Raw genomic sequence first — 21,637 nt, 5'->3', positions numbered from 1 at the left:
GTCAAAGTTAAAGAAGCCAAAGTTAAAGAAGTCAAAGTCAAGTCCATGTTTTGTTTTATAGCCATGTCATATCAAGTTAAGTTAAGTCAAGTTAAGTTTAGTCGTTTATGTTTGTTCTCACGTTTGGATTCATGTTTTGGAATAAACCTTGTAAATAAACTGCACTTGGGTTTGTCGCACTTCATCGTCATCGTCTCTTCGTCTGCCTGTAGCCAGCCAACGTTACAGAATACTCGACCCGCCAAGATGAACCCAGCGGTTCAGTTACTTCGTCTATGTCAAGAAGGCATTTCCATTGAGGAATATGTTGAGGACTTTTGTGCTCTGGCCAGCAGGGTCAATTTTAATGAGATTGCCCTCAAGGACTGTTTTCGCTTTGGGCTGAATGAGCTGGGCTGCCAATCTCCTCCTTGATGCCAGGCAGCCGGAGTACCTACAGCCTGGCCCAATTTTTTGACCTTGCCCTACTTATATGTGGTTCATCGTTCACTGTGGGGGAGGTGGATGCCAAGCCAGAGTCCCACGTCATGGCCTCCGAGCCAGCGTCCCACGTCATGGCCTCCGAGCCAGCGTCCCACGTCATGGCCTCCGAGCCAGCGTCCCACGTCATGGCCGCCGAGCCAGAGTCCCACGTCATGGCCGCCGAGCCAGCGTCCCACGTCATGGCCGCCGAACCAGCGACCCACGTCATGGCCGCCGAGCCAGCGTCCCACGTCATGGCCGCCGAGCCAGCGTCCCACGTCATGGCCGCCGAGCCAGCGTCCCACGTCATGGCCGCCAAACCAGCGACCCACGTCATGGCCGCCGAGCCAGCGACCCACGTCATGGCCGCCGAGCCAGCGTCCCACGTCATGGCCGCCGAGCCAGCGACCCACGTCATGGCCGCCGAGCCAGCGACCCACGTCATGGCCGCCGAGCCAGCGACCCACGTCATGGCCGCCGAGCCAGCGTCCCACGTCATGGTCCCAGCAACGCCTCAGCCTGCTCCATGCCATGTCACAGCAACGCCTCAGCCTGCTCCATGCCATGTCACAGCAACGCCTCAGCCTGCTCCATGCCATGTCACATCAACTCCTCAGCCTGCTCCATGCTATGTTACAGCAACGCCTGAGCCCATCACAATAACGCCTCAGTCTGCTTCATGCCATGTCACAGCCAAGCTTCAGTCTGCTCCATGCCATATCTCAGCCAAGCCACCTCTGCTCCACTGTCCTGGCCCGCCTCTGCTCCATGGTCCTGGCCCGCCTCTGCTCCACGGTCCTGGCCCGCCTCTGCTCCACTGTCCTGGCCCGCCTCTGCTCCACGGTCCAGCGCTCACGCCTGCCACTGCCAACGAGTCAGCATCCACGCCTACCACAGCCAAGTCAGGATGCTGCCATACCATGTTACCATGTCATGCCATGTAACCAGCTCCCTCTTGAACTTTGTGTTTTTGTTTTGGGGCATCGGGAGCCGTCCCTAGAGGGGAGATTGTATGTGTTTTTGTTCATGTCTTTTACTTTAAATTAGTTCCATGCCATGTTTGTTCCTGTTCCTTGTCATGTGATCTTGTCATGTGTTTCCCATGTTCTTGTGTCTTGCCCCCATTGGTTCATTGTTTCATTAGGTTGTTAGTAGTTTTGTTATCTTGTTTAAAGTCCTAAGTGTTCATTGGTTATCATTGTCATGTGTTCTCCCAAGTCCTAGTATTTAACCCTCATGTTTGCCATTGTCCATTGTCGAGCATTGTGAATGTATCGTTGTTGGTGTACAGCTTTCCATGTTAAGTTTTTAGTCAAGTCAAGTCAAGTTCATGTTTATGTTTTGTTTTATAGTCATGTCATGTCAAGTTAAGTTTAGTCAAGTCGTTTATGTTTGTTCTCACATTTGAATTCATGTTTTGGAATACACCTTGTAAATAAACTGCACTTGGGTTTGTCGCACTTCATTGTCATCATCTCTTCGTCTACCTGTAGCCAGCCAACGTTACACTAACAAAAGTAGCTAACTATACTGAAGATACTTAAGGGGGCTTATTAAATGTAACGTAATCTTTTTATGTAGAAAAACTAGAAAACCCTAATTTATAGATTCAAGAACACAGTGATGAACAACAGCATTTAACTACATTTTTCACTATTAAAAATAATAGTGTTTGAATTGGTTCAATAACTATTCCAATTTTTTTAATCAGTTTATTTATATGAACTGTCCAAATAAACCAGTTCACTAGACTGAATCGGACGGGGACTGTTCATGATAGCATGTTTGAGATTTGCAACATTATCAGCTGGCTGACATAGATGAGTTTTCATCAAATTGCCAATATGAGTTGTAGTCTTGGAAGCATCAAACAAATCGGTAATGTTTTGCACCACATGTTTTCCCATAGTTTTCCATCAAAAGTGTTTTTATGAATTGTTACTGTATATCATAGTTGTATAATTTCTACTATTATTGTTCATTGAAAAACCTAATAAATTATTTGTAGTTGTAAATGATTTTTATATATAGAAAATTTACATTAATATTAATTTAAGAAAATATATATTTTTCTTATGCAAATAAATATTGTTGATAAAATTTTTATATATATATATATATATATATATTTTTTTTTTTTTTTTTTTTTTGCTGGGGCCACTGAAAATGTATGGTAAGAAATACTGGCCTGACCATGCCAGCAGAGAAAATCCTTATTGGTGAGCCCTGATTAAAATGTGATATTAAACACAGCATAGCATTTTGTTGCGCTAAATTGCTACTATATTACAAAACTGACAAAAGCTGAGCTACTGTCTCGCAACTGAAAATGTAGTTAAGTTAGTAGTTTCTTAAAGGATTAGTTCTCCCAAAAATAAAAATTCAGCCATTGTTTACTCACCCGTGTTGTTATAAACCCATATGACTTTCTTTTTATTAACACAAAGGGAGACATTTTGAAAAAATGTTTTTCTCAGTGATGTCATAAAATGGCAGTTTATGGTGACCACATCTTCAAGCTTCAAAAGGACAAGTCAAGTTATTTTTATTTGTATAGTGCTTTTCACAACACACATTGTTTCAAAGCAGCTTTACAGGAAATCATGCATTAACAAAAAAATGAAACTCTAATATCTATAAAGTCTTAGAGTGATCATTGTGTAGTTTGATTAAATATGATTGTAAATTATGTATAAAAATTAAATTAATAAATAATAATTGTATTTAGAACCCCTGTGAGCAAGCTGAAGGCGGCTGTGGCAAGGAACACAAAACTCCATAAGATGTTGGTTAATGGAGAAAAATATCCTTGGGAGAAACCAGGCTCACTGTGGGGGCCAGTTCCCCTCTGGCTATCCAGCATGAATATAATGCCAATATTAGTTATTTATGTGCAGCGCTGGTCATGGTTTTACATTTGTAAATTAAGTTAGCGTTAAGGTCCAAGGTTTAAAAAAAAAAAAAGTCCATCCTAGATTAACTGCAGAAGTTCACATAGATGCATTGTCCTTTGTTAGTTGGCTGATGAAGGCTTTTGATAGTCTATGTATTCTATCTTAAGAGTGTAGTCCATCAGTAGACAAAGGTGATGCAGGCAGAGATCAATGAGGTGCATCGCAGTTCAACCGGCAGGTAATTTCGGTGAGGTTCGGTGGGGTCCATCCTAAGTCCAAGGTTAAGGCAGTGGCATATGAATTATCCAATGTCTTACAGTTGGAGTTGGCATCAGTTCATCCTCTGAAGTCAAAAGACTGAAGTGATGTCTGGCCAGCACCCAGACACAAAAGAATAATTCAGAAGTCTAATAAATTATTCCATGAGACTTGTGATTGTTATGAAAGCATACAATAAGGTTTGGTGCGAAACAAACCAAAATCGAATGTATTATTTAGTAAAAATGTTCACTGACCGTTATTCTCCATTGTGCATTCATGAGCCTGCACGCAAGCTTTAGAACTCTTTGCACGAGAGCAACAGTAGTTACGCAGCACGCACAAGATGGGGCTTTCAATCGAAAACACAACATAGCTGCACACAAACCAGAAAACAGAACTTACAAACATGTCTGAAGAGTTTGTAGTGGAAGAACAGATGCATTTCAATGTCCAGCCATATTTGTTTGAACCAGAGTCCTCAATCAAAAAGTGATGGAGGAGGGTGAAGGTAGCTACCAGTACCGCCACTACCTATTAGCATATTACACAGTCTGCGTAGGGCACCAATTCCCTAGGGGGGCACCATCTTACCCGAGAGGGTTACCAGAAACTCCACCGGCAGTCGCATATTAAATGTTATTCAAGGACCCGAAAGCACTCGCGGAACACAGACGATCGCCTTGTGCTTGCACAACGTAACGCATTTTGGACCGGTGCCAGTTTATAGTGGACTAGGTTACCAGGCGCGATGCCAAATATATAGAAAACAAGCGATCGACAGAATGTCATGTTGCACGTCACAGGTGCTTAGGACAAAAAACTCTGATTAACATAGAAAAGATTACTTTCATTGTGTGTCGTTTGCCGTCTGAGTAGGACACGGTTTGACTGTAGCTACCTTCAGCCCCATCTCTCTGTTTGATGAAGGTCTCCACTGAAATGCACGTATTCTTCCACTACAAACTCTTCAGACATGTTTGTAGGTTCTGTTCTCTGGTTTGTGTGCAGCTATGTTGTGTTTTCTGTTGTTAATATCACTGGTGGTCCTGTTGAAGCGAGCCAAAAAGTGTTTTTCGCTTGATGCCCCATCTCGTGCGTGCTGCGTAACTACTGTTGTTCTCGTGCAAAGAGCTCTAAAGCTTGTATGCAGACTAATGAACGTACACAGGAGATCAACGGTCAATGAAAATTGTTAATAAACAATACATACGATATCGGTTTGTTTCGCACCAAACCTTATCGTATGCTTTCATAACAATTATGAGTCTCATGGAATAATTTATTAGACTTCTGAATTATACTTTTGTGTCCTTTTGAAGCTTGAAGAGGTGGTCACCATAAACTGCCATTGTATGACATCACTGAGCACAAAAATGTTTCACAATTTCTCCTTTTGTGTTAAGAAAAAGAAAGAAAGTCATATAGAGTTATAACAACACAGGGGTGAGTAAACAATAGCTGAATTTTCATTTTTGGGTGAACTATCCCTTTAACATTTAATTCCCCCAACACTGTTAATAACCTTCTCTTTTTCTCTCTTTTTCTTTCACACTCATGTGCTCTTAACCCAATTGAATCCAAACATGTTTATCTCATTTGACTCTTTAACAAAAATGTAACAGTCTCTCTGAAGGTCGTTAGGTCATTTAATAGGTTCATATATTCTTGCCTTGCTTTTATGTTGTACATAACATTCACATAAACATTCATATAACCCTTAAAAGGACTTTTATTTATCTGCATCATATGTAGTGTCCCTTGGTTGACTTCTTTAATTACAGTGCAGTGCGACTTTCTCGTGTAACCTTGATTCACATTGCTCCACCCACTGCTGTAGCACAAGAAGTGAGGTAGAGCAGTAGCCATGGCAACGTTATTTGGCGGGAAATATTACAAAGTGCCTTGTCAGCGAGCCACTCTGTGATTGGTCAGTCAGGAGCAGTTGTCTGCAGTCTGCAGTGGGACGTGATAAGGCTCTCATGCAAATGGCCAACAGCCATATTCCCTTTTTAGGGAGGCGGGATCACTTGAAGCCTTTAATAACTTTTTATTTCTGCTCCATATTTCTGTATTGAAGGTCAACCTCACATTATGAACATGTGTTTCTTCTGCACTACACTGTAAAGCCTGCTGTATTACTTTTATGTACTCAAACCAGGGCTTAAAGGGACATTTACTCACCCTCAGGTTGTTCCAAGCCAGTATGATTTTAAAGAATGTTTAATGCTGCTCTTTTTCATACAGTGAAAGTGAATGGTGACTGAGATTGTCAGTCCTTAACATTCTGCCTAAGACCTAGACAAGTTATACGGGTTTGGAAACGATGATAAACCAAATTTTCATTTTTGAGTAAATTATTCCTTTAACATTTCCATTAAACAGTTAAAGAAGGTAAACAGTGGAAATTACACAATGTTCAGGTTGTTTGAAATCCTATGTAGTTGCCAACTAGTGTTTTTCCTTCATAGTTCCTCAGTGATTGAAAGGATACTCTAAATAAAAAATGAGTCGAGCTCATTCACAAGACACACAACAAGCCAGTGTTACAGTGAGCTAATTGGCTACTTCAGAATCTGATTAATTATTACGGGGCCCCAATACAAAGCGGCAGATTACCCCAGATTCACAGGCCTCATTGGAATTAGAGCAGAGAATGTTTGTTTACTGACAGTATTTTTAGTCAGTATAGAGTCTATTTTTGCATCTTTATAGTCACTCAAAGAAGGGCAGACTGCTGAATCTTTGAATATAAACTAATAATGGAGATTATGGAAGGAGTATTTGATTTAAACGGCGGTGTACCAGACATTCTAATCGATAGGGATGTGCCCGAAGTCGAATACCTTATTCGGAAAGGCATGAATAATGACTTCAAAACGAATAACGGATTCATCCGAATAATATAAAAAATATTTGTATGACTGAATATCCAAAAAGTACAAGGATGAAGCAATATTTTAAATAAATATATCCAAAATTACAACAAATGTATTAATCTGTGCAGCCAATATTTCTAAAGTGTAAACCTTATGAATGAAAAGGCACACGTTGTGATTTCAGATCGTATGGGCGCAGTCTCGACTCCGTTTCAGTCTCCGTTAATTGTGCGTGTCTGGAGCTTGTCAAGTGTAACCTAAACTAAGATACGACATCTTATACACTTTCCACTTCTATCACACGATTCACACATGATTCTCATGTATTTATTTATAGCCTAAACCTGAGCGCAATGTTAAATTCCTGACCTGAAGTGATTTAACGTCGGAGCTTGTCTTCCCGTCTCTTAAAGTTGACCACATTTATATTCACATCAGCGATTAAGGTAATTATCTGGTTAAGACTTTATTCTGAATAAAAGTTAAAATGCTCCATCAAAGTTTAAATGCTCCATAGAGTATTCATCTATTAAGAATATTCCTCCTTATGTAAAACAAAGAAACTGAAACATGCTCAATTTTCTTCTTCTTCTTCTTCTTCTTGTGCTAAATTTTAAAATGTTAAGTATTCTTGAACTCTGGTAAGGTGCTATATAAATGTAACATTATTATTATTATTATTATTATTATTATTATTATTATTATTATTTAACTAAATAATGTGTCCTGTCGTAAAAATTCTTGATAGACTTATGGAAATTTCACCTGTTTGTAGGCTATATTGATTTTATTTTAATTTCTTTTAATGTTTGAATTTGTATTGATTATTCACAGCAAAATATGTGCTTGACATTTCACATTTTGCTTGACACCTCTTGCCTCCAGAATAATGTTGTTATACATGCACAGTCAAATGAAAATTCTGTTGCATGCAGATATTAATATCTGAAATACCAGGAGAAACCACAACAGATTCCACAGTTAATGTAGCCTACAAATTCAGCTTCATCTGGTAAGAAAAACAAAGAATAAAATAATATTTTTAAATAATAATTGTATGATAATAATAATAATGATAATAATAATTATTATTAGGCTATTATTATGAAAAGGCATATACAAGTCATATTTTATTAATAGAAACTATAAATGTAAGAGTAACACTTAAAAGTGGGCGTTTCATTTAGTTTTGACGCACTTCTGGTTTAAGCCCCGCCCACAGCCGGATCTATCCGAATACAGAGACAGATACAGACAATTTTGTCACATGAACAGATATAGATACAAATACAGATAATGGCTTCGCTGCACACCCCTACTAATCGAAGAACCGTACATGTAGATCTGTCCCAGAGGACAATTTTATGGCTCTGAGGTTGCTCTTTTTCTTGAGTTCTCATCTGTTTCATTTAGGTATCAACTAATAAAATAGATAGACATGAGAGATTTGTTGACCTAAAGTAAGAGTGTAGAGGAATAAAATGAATGGCATAACTAAGATAATTTGTTCAAGGGAGAATTTGATGGGTCATATTGAAATCTCTGACTTTTTATTGCAGACATTGAATCTGAGCACAGTTTGAGACATTTTTTAGATCTCATCTTAAATTCTAGAGACACATGAGATCACTGGGTTTGTTTCTGTTTTTCTTGCTCGTTGTTTGGAGGAGAAAAATCGAATGAAAATGATTATTTATCTTTTTATGTTCTTATTTCTTTGGAACACAAAAATAAAAAATTGTAAGAATCTTTAAACAGATCTTTTTAATCCAATGACAGTTCATAGTGACAATGTCTTGCAAGCTCCAAAAGGACAAAAAAATACCATAAAAGCACATTAAAAGTAGTTCATACAACCAGTATTGGGTAGATTACTTCTGAAATGTAATCCAGTACTGATTACAAATTACACAACTAAAACTGTAATCAGAATCTTTTATATTACACTCTTATCTGATTACTTCTAATCAAGCTGAGTAAATCTTAAAGGTACTTTAAGGGTCATGAAAAACTATCGCTATCTTACCTTTTTTTTATCCAGCTTTGAAATCAATAATGAGTGAATGTCTCTGGAAAAGATGTAGAGATTTGTAATGTTACCAATATGTAATCAAGTAATCCATAAAAGTAACTCTTATCTGATTAGGCACATTTTAAAGTGTAATGTAGTCATATTACAAGTACTTTCAAGATTATGTAATACAGATTGCATGTAATCCATTACTACCCAACACTGTATACAATTTATGCACTATATTCAAAGTCTTCTGAATCCTTACGATAGCTTAGTGGGAGGAACAGACAGAAATGTAACTACAGTTTGAGTTTATCATATTGCATCGCCTCTAATATGATGTCACAATGACAATGCTTTGTTTTACAGTAGCAGTGAGGTGTAAGTATCTCAAAGATATCTGAACAGGCAGAGAAAGGACAAATAATTTTTTCTCGATATGAGTAACGTAGTGCAAATACAGAGACAATCACATCACTATTGATTGGTTTTTTCACTCCATTTAGCACTGTCAGGATTCATTATAATCTTTTGATGTCTTTGGACTACTCAAGACAACATGTTTTGGTGGCTCTGCACTCAAGAGAGCTCTGGACTGGAAAGGAGACAAAGAGTATACAAACAGAAGAAGTTAGAATGACGCAGTAAATCCAGAAAGTTCTTTCTATGCCATGCACGTCATAAATAGTGGCCATGTTTCTGTCGTAACTGGGCAGCATTGTACTTTGAGAGTGGATTCATCTTCCCCAGGGAATTCAGAAGACAGTTTTGCAAGAACAAGTAAAGTCTGTAAATAACTACGGTCGAACAGTGTGCTTAAATGTGATGGGCTTGATCTAGAATGCCTGGCCTACTTTTATGTGGAATAACTGAAGAAGGCTGCCAGTCCTGTTGGACTTAACAATGGCATATGAGCCTAGTCAATAAACCAGCAACACTCTGAATGAGCAAGTCTCAAATGTTCCCTGATAACAGCCCCTTTCGTATCGTCAGAGGTCAAAGTTCACAGTTTAAAACCAACCACTGAATCGATAAGCCTCTCCTTGCTGAAGTAACCGAGATGATCTGATAGCAGAAGGGAGTGAGACGTGTGGTACGTGCTTCTCAACTTTATTCACATGATACAATGCTGAACATGTGACTAACACTGTCTGTCCTTGCTGAGACCCAAGAAGATAAAGAGTCTTTACAGACACAATGTAAGCAAATTGCAAGATAGTATTTGCTTGGACTAGATTACGTTATATAGATTACATGAGTATAATTAAAAGATGGCACACTTTCTATGGTCAGTTTAGCATATGCAAGATCATTTATCAAACAAGGACATTTGCTAACATCATCTACCAATCATGGAAAAAATATAGGATTGGGAAAAATAGCATCCCTCACCAAGCTAAAGCATTTGCATTTTCTGCACTGATTTTGGTGGGAAATTTGCAGAATTCCTTGAAATGGATTAAAATATGGATATATATATATTTTTTATTTTATTTTTATTTTTTTTTTTTTTATTTTTTTTTTTTTGTATTTTGATATTTTTAAATATTTAATAAACACATATGTGCAAGGGATGGGGAATTTATGTGAATTTTAAATTTAGTCATTTAGCAGACGCTTTTATCCACAGCAACTTACAAATGAAGAACATAGCAAGCAATTTGTCATACAAAGTTCAACAACATCTACAGTGTTGTACTGCCAAGCTCTCAAGGTGGCAGGATAGGTGCAAGCGCAGATGAAAGAAACAGAGAAAGAGTTTTGTTGTTGTTGTTGTTGTTGTTTTCATTAAATGCTTTTATTTATTTTTTTTATTACATTGGGGATTAAGTTTTGAGTTCTTAAATTTACATTATGTTTTTATAGTAGTAAGACCTCTTATATGTCAAAGTATCAAGGAAAATGTGATTCTTCATGACATAACCCCTTTAAAAGAAATGGTGACCAGTCAGTTAAAGCACTTAAAATATACACTTTCCTTTTTAAATTAAATACATTTTAAAGACGAATAACACTATATAGTCTAATATTCAATAGTCAAGTCCTGGGGCCTGGGTAGCTCAGCGAGTATTGACACTGACTATCACCCTTGGAGTTGCGAGTTCGAATCCAGGGTGTGCTGAGTGACTCCAGCCAGGTCTCCTAAGCAACCAAATTGGCCCGGTTGCTAGGGAGGGTAGAGTCACATGGGGTAACCTCCTCGTGGTCGCGATGAGTGGTTCTCGCTCTCAATGGGGCACGTGGTAAGTTGTGCGTGGATCGCGGAGAATAGCATGAGCCTCCACATGCTGTGAGTCTTCGCGGTGTCATTCACAGCGAGCCACGTGATAAGAAGTGTGGATTGACTGTCTCAGAAGCGGAGGAAACTGAGACTTGTTCTCCGCCACCCAGATTGAGGTGAGTAACTGCGCCACCATGAGGACCTACTAAGTAGTGGGAATTGGGCATTCCAAATTGGGGAGAAAAGGGAATAAAATAAAATAAAAAAATAAAAATAGTCAAGTCCTACTGTGAGTCAGACCTCCAATTCTAGTGTTTCTAAATATGAGGAATGTATGTTGGCAATAGACAGCAATTTCTCACTAGTTTTTGGAACTCAATGGTCCTTTTATAGCTTTCTTTTAGTCATTATAGTTCTTAGGTCTCTGGACTACTCAATTTGCTTGAGACTACATGGTGCAATGGTTCTGAAAGAGACAGACAGTATAAGATGTCCCCCCTGTCCCCCCAATTCTACGCCACTGCATGGATATGTTATTTCAGAAACAGAATTATGTGTATTTGTCAACCTGGGCACAGATATATGTAATGAATGTTTTTCTCTGTTTCCAATTTTACAGATTGTGTATGTCACTGCCACGTTCCCATATGTGGTACTGATTATTCTCCTGGTGAGGGGTGTAACTCTTCCTGGTGCCTATGATGGGATCTTGTATTATGTTAAACCTGACTGGTCCAAGCTAGGAGAACCACAGGTAAGACCTTTACAGAACTGGACAAAAAATGGTCTGCTTTTATCCAATTATTTCTCAACTTCTTCATTTTTTCTCCCTCTATTATACAGTGTGATTAAAAAATCTGTTTAGTCCACATGTAAAAATGTTTCTGTTTTGCTTTTTATTTTATTTTTTTATTAAAAGTAATTAATCCAGTTTTTATCATTTCAAATGATATGATCAGCAAAACAAACTGAGTGAAAAGTTAACATGAGAATTTCTTAGTATATGGTATGTCCCACTTTTGCTTTATTGACAGCATGCACTCAGGCAGGCATGGACAAAATCTGATGATCCATGTTATCCCAGCATGAATTGGGAATGTTCCAATAAGCATCTTGTGTGTTTCAATGAAAAGTAAAGGAAGGAAATCCTTATGTACAAAGGAGTTAACATGGCCAATGTCACATATTAGCTTAAATTTAAATAGTGCAGATTCTAAAATGTTTCTTATTCACTTTATGACTTATCACAACATCTTAAAACTTTCCATTTTTTAATAAGGTTAAATTAGATTTCCAATCTCAGATTTGCAATGTAGACATTTGAATGCCACTGTAGGTCTCATACAAAATACTTTAATTCTACTTTATTCTACAGATTTAAAGCACTTTACTCTAAGCAACTTTTAAACTTTACTTTGGTTTAACGTCTCTCTCCAGAGTACGTGGAGCTACTTTGTGTTCAATTATCAGAGGTAAATGTATGTTTGTCTGACTGTCATAAGTCATTCTGTCTCTCTCTCTCTCAGGTCTGGATCGATGCTGGTACTCAAATATTTTTCTCCTACGCAATTGGGCTTGGGGCCCTCACCGCTCTTGGCAGCTATAACCGATTCAACAACGACTGCTATAAGTAAGCCACCGCCGCAGCCTTGGAGACACAAAGGACACATTTTGTTATGATGTTTCACTAACTTTGAGAGCCACAGTGTTTTTCTTTCAAAAGACGTTGTGTCTGTTACATTCACCCAATCAGAGAGCTATGACCATGTCTTATAAGAGGCTGGATTTTAATAATATGGCAATCCAGCAGAACAAACTGCCTCTTTTTTCATAGATCTCAAATTTCAAGAAGTGTTGAATCAGCAATGCTTTGCTTTGACTTTAATGCACAAAGTGTTTGATTGATTATATATCAGGTTGCCATAATAGTCATAATATCCATTATTGTAAGTTCTAACATGAACTTCATATAACAAAAATAAAAAGGTTGAAAACTAATCAAAATCAACCCCTGGGGTCGGAAATTGCCAGATGTTAAAGAAACACCCATATATAATGTGTTACCCAACCTGTAGTTAATGTCTGTTTCTTCCTCTCCTCTCAGGGATGCGTTTGTTCTGGCTCTTATTAATAGTGGCACCAGTTTCTTTGCTGGTTTTGTCGTCTTCTCTATCCTGGGTTTCATGGCATCCGAGCAGGGTGTGGACATCTCAAAAGTGGCTGAATCAGGTAAGAGTCTAGTGCTCCTACTACCGTATACTTTATTACACATGATAGATTATGCACTGTATTGGATTTGAGTGGTAAAGCAAACTGTATATTCATAAAGTAAATGTGTCTGCTTAAAATTACATTTATGTACCATGCAGCCACAATCTAAGTATCGGACCTGAAAAACATGTATCTTAAAGCAGATGTTGAATAATTCACTTCACACACTGTTGTTTTTAGTGCACATAAGTGAATGCCTGTATTGGCCCAAGGCTGGTTGTAGAAAATAATTTATGGATATTTTAATGAATTAATGCATAGTGATATGTTGCTTGTATTGTGTATTACTGTTAATGTCTGTTTTTGTTTTAATATTATTTTTGAAGGTAGAATATAAATGGAAATCATGTTTGCATTTAAATAGAATGTTATTTGCTCTTATATTTTTGTGAAAGGGACTGTAGAATCAGCAGTTTGTTGTGTGTGTGTGTGTGTGTGTGTGTGTGTGAGTGTGTGTATGCATACTTGTCTTTGTGAGTGAATTAATAAAGGTTAATGAGAAATAATGGTTCATAAATTAACACAACTGTGTGTCACTGTGTGTTTCTGTATTTCAAAATGTTTACAAGGGTGGGAAAGAGTGTGTGAAGGGGGATTACTTAGCTAACTGGTGTCTATTATGAAAAAAAAAAAAAAAAACTCTTTGGGGACATCCGGGGATATCATCAATTAAAAAAAAAAAAAAAAAATTAATAAACATAGTTAATTTGTTATTCTATAAAATGTTCTTTTAGGGGTAAAGTTTTAGGTTAATTCTGTAGTACTCTGGTATGTCCTCATTGAGATAGTTAAGTACACTAAAAACAGTTGTGTGTTTGTGTGTGTGTTTGTACGTACTTGGCTATAGTTTGGGGACAAAACTGTGTTAAATCTGACAAAACCTGCCTTTGAGGACATTCAGGGACATCCTCAAATGGAAAATCTATTAATAAATAAAGCAAATACTGTTTTTTATAATTCTAAAAATTATGAAAAACAGTTTTATTTTTACAGTTACCGAGTGGGTTTGGGTTAGTCTGTAGTAATTATAAGTAGCTTTATTTAAAAACAGTAGAAGTCCATGGTGTGTCCTCATTTAGATAGCTTAGTAAATGTGTTTGTGTGTGTATGTGTGTGTGTGTGTCTGTCTGTTCTGAATGCAGGTATATACAGTATGTGTGAGACAGAAAGATACTGATTAGTCTCCTTTATCAAAATAAGAACAGTCTCACTTGTTTCTGCATACTGCGTCCTCCACACATACACAAACTGATTCCCGGGATGAAATGCCTTGATTTGCACACATAAAAGTCGATTTTTACTTTAATCTTTAAAATAATCTTTGTCCATGTCCATAATGCAACATATAGAGAGAGATAGAAATGAAATTATATTAATGAACAGATGTCTCAGACTAATAGTATGCAGCATGAATTTAATGCCCAACATGCTCTACTTCGACACTCATGCATGCAAAACCTGTTACCACATTTCACATACATGTCTCGCATTTAATGTGTGAATATCACTAGGCGTTCTGCCTATTAAAGTTATTGCTAATAATCTGCACACAACACAACATATTATATCTGTATATAACATCTAATGATAACCATCTATCATGTCAAAACAATCTTTTATAATAGTTTATTAAGGAGAAGACATTGAATTTATGTAATTTCAAAGCAATTTATGGTTCACCTTACTTCATGAATGTATAGCATGGTATAGCGATTATATCAAGAACAGTGAACATGGCTGGTTAAAGGTCACTCATGTTTTATAGCTGGTTTCAACATGTTTAATATATAACTTTCCTAAAGACACATACATTAGCATACTTAACATTTCCTTACATGACCTTTAAATCTTAAGAAGCTTCACTATGAAATAACAGTATTGTTACACTCTTGATAATGCCTTGGTAATAGTGTTATTTCTCTCAAATTCATAGGATAAGCTAAATTAATCTGGTGTTTAGAAGTTGTGTGAATGTGAAGTCATGTTCTGAACATTGTTTTCATTAGAATTATTTGATTGAAACATTTAGTGTTATTGACATTCAGTTTACCCATCAACTGCATTTAACAGGGTGTTTTTAAGGTCATTAAACCATATAATAATATTTGAGCTTGAGATTTATTGTGAGCTTTATCACTTAATGTGAACCATAGCTGAACCCACAATTAAACCAATATAGTTTAACCTTGGGTAGACTTTTGAAAATGGTACCTTGTTAAAGCCTGTTTTTTAAAACAAGAACATATCCAATCTTTAATATCATGAGCCCCATAGGCATTTTAGTGATAAAGGTTTTACTCTGTTCCTCTGCATGTTCAATTTGCCCTGTGTGTCATTTCAAAATCAGTTTTACCTTGAGGCACATAACTAGTGCACTGGTTTGTTAATGCTCTGTAAAGGACAACATGTTCTTGGCCTGAAGGAGAGAAAGGACAGTGAGGTAGACGAAAAAAAAAATTATAAAGTGACATTTTTTTTAAATGACCTGGCAAGGTGCTACTGAGTTCATACAAATGACTCTCAAGTCCTCGTCTCGCTGGCACGGATCACTAATAGATGTGGCATGCAGTCACCATAAAAAGAACGCTAATATTACACAAGTGTTAATTATATCATAGCAGTCTACATCCCTTACAAAACATTACTATAGTAACCATAGTTCCCTCCACAATACCCTAGTAACTACAGTTAAGGTTTTGACTGTATAATCAAGACCGCCCCTTTACACACATACTTTTTCTGATTTTAATCATCATTATTTTTTTAAGAGATTTGTTTTGTTTGGCCATGGTGTGTATGTCTAATATACTGTCTAATATGTCTAGCGCCCTCGTACTTGTCTTTCAGCAAATCAGTTAAGACTACTGAGCAAATGTTACATTGCTTAATTAATATTTATGAGTCAAGCTAAGGTTTATTACATGTACGCCCCACTTTTCAGATCATTCCTGCACCTTTGGTAGAATCATAATAATAATTAATTGGTGTTTATTCAACTTCAGGCAATGTCATGTCCCAGGGGTTGATTTTTATTCAAACGAACAGTTTTCCATTTCCTTTCTTCTTCTTGTAATATGAAGGTCACATTAAAACTGACTCTGACCTTTTACCAGTCCTTTATCATTTATTTCTGGTACTTTTCAAATACCTATTATTTATAGAATGAATTGTTTCAACCTTGTCCCAGATTCAAAATTGCATTATTAAACTATGAAAATCCATCATAAAAATACAAATAATGACATGTTTAAAACTATAGTCTAAACAAAGAGTGAAATAAACATTTAAACCATTTCAGTGTTTGTGTGAAAACGATTTTTATACATTTTTCAAAAATGACTTCTGTCCCTAAATTGTTTCACCACACCAAACGATTTTGCCCCTAATAAGGTTTTTCCAAAAGTTAGTGTACTTGTTTAACATTTGACAAAAGTGTCAGTGAAGAGCATGCTTGAGTTTTTTTATTGGCCATTTGTTCCATTCAAGCTGTAATTTTGTCTAATTATGCAAAAAGTGTGATAATATTACTTAATTGTGTGTATTTTAGATACATAAAATGTTAGCTATGAAATTATCCTTAGCAATCAAAGGATATACAAAAAATTTTACGTTAAAAATTTTATTTCCATCACCGTCATGTCTACCACAGAATACTGTTGAACACAATTCAGAATTTGAGATGTGTGGGAATTACACTGTTGTGAGTTTTGAAAAAAAAAAAAGAAATGACAAATGTGACCTAAATCTCCTGTGATGCATGTACATACACTGTTGGACATTGCAAGTAGACAAATAAAAAAAAACTAGTGAGAGAGAAAAAATAAATATAAATGTAACAGGACTTCAATAGTGCTAAAGGTGCCTGAAGTTGAAAAAACACCCTGATATAGGATCTTCATACAGTGTTTGAAGCTATCTGAATCTTTCTGTCATATTGGTTCATTTTTTTCTTCATTAGATTAGGCAAAATATTACGTTACACAGTTTTGTAGTTGTAACATACCTGTAGTAACTAGGGTGATTTGGTGGAAACTATGGTTAATAAGGTTGATTTTTGTTAGAGGTGTTACGAAAATATCAGGAAGAACAGCAAATGTGGACACACACATGCATGTTTTGAAAGTATGTGTGTAAGAATGCATGTGTGTGTTAGCCCTTGTCTTTCCCCTTATGTGTTTGTCTGTTGATGTGTGTAGAATGATGTTTAGAGGCAGATGCCAAGGTGCTGTTGTGTGAGTGTACTTAAAGAATAATGTTGTGATGTTCGACTGGGTTGTGATGTGGTGTATCCAGAAACGTTTGAGACGGAAACCATTGACACATTGTTTGTGGCTTTTTCTTATTTTTCATTTTCCTGCAGCACACAATCGGAATTACAGTTACAGTTAGAAAGCGAACTAGATTCCCTAGCATAAAATTGATGCTTTGACTAGTTTTCCTTGATTGTCTTCAGTCCCGTTCTATATCTTGTGATTCATATATATTCATTTATATCTCTATATCTATATTTTGGCTTTATTTAAGTATTAATTTAAGGATTATTTAACCAGGAACTTTGCCTCTTGAGATGTGCACATCTCGATTTCAAGAGGGGTCCTGGAGCAGTCTGCCAATGCAGGTAAACCTCTGATATCTAATGTTAGCATTTACACCTCTACTACAGCCTAGCCCTAAAGTCAGCCCCTACGACTGTCCGCTGCACGCGGTTGTGACACAGGCAGGCCCGAAATGCACAGCATAAGGTAATACCAGAATTAGGCTCATCCATCCTCTTGTAAGGAGAGGGAAAATCAAAATCAAGTTTTCAAATCCACAAATCCTTAAACCTGAAAGTGCCAGTCGTACCGCTGGCATCTAAATCTATTTTAACTAAACCACAGTGCAATAAAAAGCTAACGTCTAGCACTAACCTTTTCCAAACATGAGACACTGTTGAATCAAGGAGCACAGTCATTCAATTGTAACTCATGACATTAAAAATAGAATAGTTCCTCTGGATGTCACAGCGTATTTCCATTAGATTGACCTATATCTTGCAACATGTCATCTGTCAGTAATCAAATAGTTTCATTTATTTTATTTAAAGTGTAAAAACAGTGCTTTGCTGGTAATATACACTGGCAAAACATGACGTTTTACCCTACCCCTGCAGTCCCTTCAAGGGGTCATATAACAAGAAATAAAAAAAAATGTTTTTAAATAAAAGTGTTGTACTATGTAAACATACTGTTACTATCAGAACTCGAAAACTTCCTCCTCAGTCCAAAACTACACTTTATTGAAAATAACCTAAAAAAAAATAAATAAAAAAAATAAATGTTGATGATCCTGGCTATGTGTATTTTTAACAAGCTCCCTGATCATTTCAGTCTGATCTTAACAGTTTGAGCAGCACATTTACAGTGGCAAGAAAAAGTATGTGAACCCTTTGGAATTACCTATATTGATGTATACTGTATACAGTATATTATACTGTTGTATATTTGTCTTAAAATCCAAGTTACAATAATGAACAAACAAATCTGCTTAACTAATAATACACAAATTGTATTGTTCTTGAACATACTGAATACATCATTCAAAAAGTCACACTGTAGGTTGGAAAATGTATGTGAACCCCTAGGTTAATGATGTCAACAAAAGCCGATTAGAGTCGGGAGTTGGCAAACCTGGCATCCAATTAATAAAAATTGTGTAGGTAGGTATTTGAATATGCCTGCAGAGGGTATACTTTTAATGGATCATATTTATGTTTTTTTTTTTTTTTTCTATGCTGTTTTATGTGATGTGCTGGTGTTTTTATTGTTTCTGAAGCTAAAGACAAATTTCCACATTGTGGATAATAAAGTCACTGAATTGAACTGAACTGAAACAAGATTGGAGGTGTGGGTTATAGCTACTTTGACTTATAAAAAGCACTCAAACATTTTGAGCTTGCTATTCACAGGAAGTATCTACTGAAGTGGACCATGCCTCGCAAAAACGAGATCTCAGAAGACCAATGATCAAAAATAGTTGCTTTGCATAAAGCTTGAAAGGGTTACAAAGTTACCTCAAAGAGCTCAGATATTCAACTGTCCACAGTTAGACAAAGTGTTTATAAATGGGGATGATTTAGTTCCACAGCAGGACACCACAAAGGAAGCAGCTATTTTCCAATAAAAACATTGCTTTCCAAAAACCACTTTGACACTCCACAACGCTACTGGGAAAATGTTTTGTGGACTGATGAAACTAAGGTTGATTTTTTTGGGAAGAACACGCAGCACTACGTATGGCACCGCATTCCAACATGAAAACATCTTCCCAGTGGTGAAGTACGGTGGAGGGAGCATCAAGATTTGGAGCTGCTTTGCTGCTTCGGGGCCTGGACCACTTGCCATCATTGAGGGAAAATTAAAAGATATCCTACAGAATAATGTCAGGGTGGTTGTGTGCCAGCTGAAGCTCAGTAGAAGTTGGGTGATGCAGCAGGAAATCTAAGTAAATCCACTAAAGAATGGCTTCAAAAAAATCCACCTTTTGGAGTGGCCCAGTCAGAGCCCAGACCTCAACCCAATAGAGATGATGTGGAATGACCTCAAGAGAGCCGTTCACACCTAAGAATATGGCTGAGCTGAAGCAGTTATGTAAGGAAGAATGGTCCAAAATTCCTTCTGAACGTTGTGCAGGTCTAATCCGCAGCTTCCAGAAATGCTTAGTTGAGGATATTGCTGCCGAAGGAGGATCGACCAGTTATTAAATCCAAGGGTTCACTTACTTTTTCCACAGCACTGTGAATGTTTAATGGGATGTGCTCAATAAAGACATGAAAGATTATAATTGTTTATGTGTTGTTAGCTTAAGCACATTGTGTTTGTCTATACTTGTAACTTGCAGAAAACCAGCTAATTCCAAAGGATTCACATTCTTTTTCTTGCCACTGTAAGCACAAATTGTTTAGTGAGCCTGAAGTAATGTAATCCAGGCTTCAAAATGAGGCTGTTATTGAAGAATGAAGCCATTAAAAATATATCGGATTCTACAGCAAATCTGCCCTCTGTTCGTGAGAGCAGCAAAACTTGTAAAGAGGGTGTTTACTTAGAAGTCTTAAAGTCACAACAGCGAAAAGATAAAAATGGTCATATTAATTCAAAGGTTTTGAAAGAGGATACAAATTTGTTATGAAAAGCTAAATTATGATTTTTGGCACAAAAAACTTTACTCACATTATACAGAAAGTGGATCTTAGGGAATCAAAATACATAATACAAATGTATAATATGACTCTTTTAAGAGTTTGGCTTTGTATCTGTTGTGAGTAGTAACTCTCTCCCACTCCAATACAGTATCTAATTTTAGATCAAAAGAGTGCACAATTTCATGTCATTTGATTACTGCATCAGCCAGCTCAGTTCAGTTTACATTTATTCATTTAGTGGATGATTTTATCTGCTTTTAGTGACTTAAAATGTTTCAAATGACAAACTCAAGACTCAACAAATTTAAACGCATTTGTCTGAACATATACTAACAAAATTATAAATTTTTGGACTTTTGTGCTGTGATACCAGTATTATGACAATTGACCAATGTTAACATAATGTTAACTGATAGATCCTAAATATTAACATACTTAGATGCCTCTGAGACACTCTTAAAGTCTCCTCTAAAAAACCTTTCAACATCCTCAGTTATGCTAGTGATAAACAAATTCTACATGCCATATTTCTCACAACCAAACAGCCAATTAAAACCTGCCTTTGATAGAAGAATAAAAACTGTAAAACAAATAGGAAAATTTTAAATAGTCCCTCCCCTTTTTTCACAAGCTATCACTCAGTATCACCTCATCCAGGTGCTTCTTTCTCTCATTCTCTCTCTTTTATTCAGTGCTGTCTCTCTGTTCCGTTGGTGCTGTAAGTGTGTCTGAGTTGCGGGCGGCGTGTAGCCCGTGATGACATCCCTCTCATGCTGCTTTTTTCCCTGCAGGCCCCGGTCTGGCATTCATAGCGTATCCTAAAGCCGTATCTCTGATGCCCATGGCTCCGGTGTGGGCTGCCCTATTCTTCATCATGCTGCTACTGCTGGGACTGGACAGTCAGGTCAGTTCACAAAGAAAGACTTGTAGAGAGTGATGAGGTTAAAGGTCAGGAAGTATAGGTGGTGTGCCTAACTGTCTGTAAGAGACTGGGCCTACAACAGTTTTTCCCAAAAATGTTTTCTTTTGAGCCAGTAAGTCTCAAGTGCCCCTTCATTGACACTAAACCAAAGATATGTACCAAAGACTAAATATAATTTAATGTTATCATTAACATTGATTATAATTAATCAGTTAGTATTGGGTATATCCATTAACATCCTTAGTAGTGCTGATAAAGATTTCCTGATTCGATTCCAATTCACAAGCTCTTGATTGGAATTCAGATTCTTTTGGATATATTCCAGTTATAATGACCATTTTGCATCCATATGATAGAAAGTCTCTCTCAGCTTATATTGGTAATCATAGAGAGGACTGTCTAACTTTGTACATTATGGAATATTACTTTTACAAACTGTAGTGTATCATTAGTTTTTAATCATTTTAGCTTTTACAAAATATAAAAATTCAGTGTATTACATCAGTAAATGATACCTTCAAATTGCATATATACAT

The 21,637-nt window shown here is 36.8% G+C and overlaps 1 protein-coding gene across 2 annotated transcripts in view; it reads left to right on the top strand.

Moving 5' to 3' along the window:
* The window catches only part of LOC127415027 (sodium- and chloride-dependent creatine transporter 1-like), a 62,696-nt gene that overhangs the window by 20,361 nt on the left and 20,698 nt on the right, over positions 1-21,637 (top strand). For both annotated transcript variants that reach the window (XM_051653492.1, XM_051653491.1), the window contains exons 5-8: positions 11,348-11,482; positions 12,255-12,358; positions 12,833-12,957; positions 20,971-21,083. In XM_051653492.1, the coding sequence (XP_051509452.1) occupies positions 11,348-11,482; positions 12,255-12,358; positions 12,833-12,957; positions 20,971-21,083 (477 nt within the window). The remainder of the gene's footprint in view (positions 1-11,347; positions 11,483-12,254; positions 12,359-12,832; positions 12,958-20,970; positions 21,084-21,637) is intronic.

Source organism: Myxocyprinus asiaticus, chromosome 24 (assembly GCF_019703515.2).
Source record: "Myxocyprinus asiaticus isolate MX2 ecotype Aquarium Trade chromosome 24, UBuf_Myxa_2, whole genome shotgun sequence".
NCBI lineage: Eukaryota > Metazoa > Chordata > Actinopteri > Cypriniformes > Catostomidae > Myxocyprinus > Myxocyprinus asiaticus.
The sequence above is the reverse complement of the archived record's forward strand: the minus strand, read 5'-3'. Positions and strand labels throughout refer to the sequence as shown.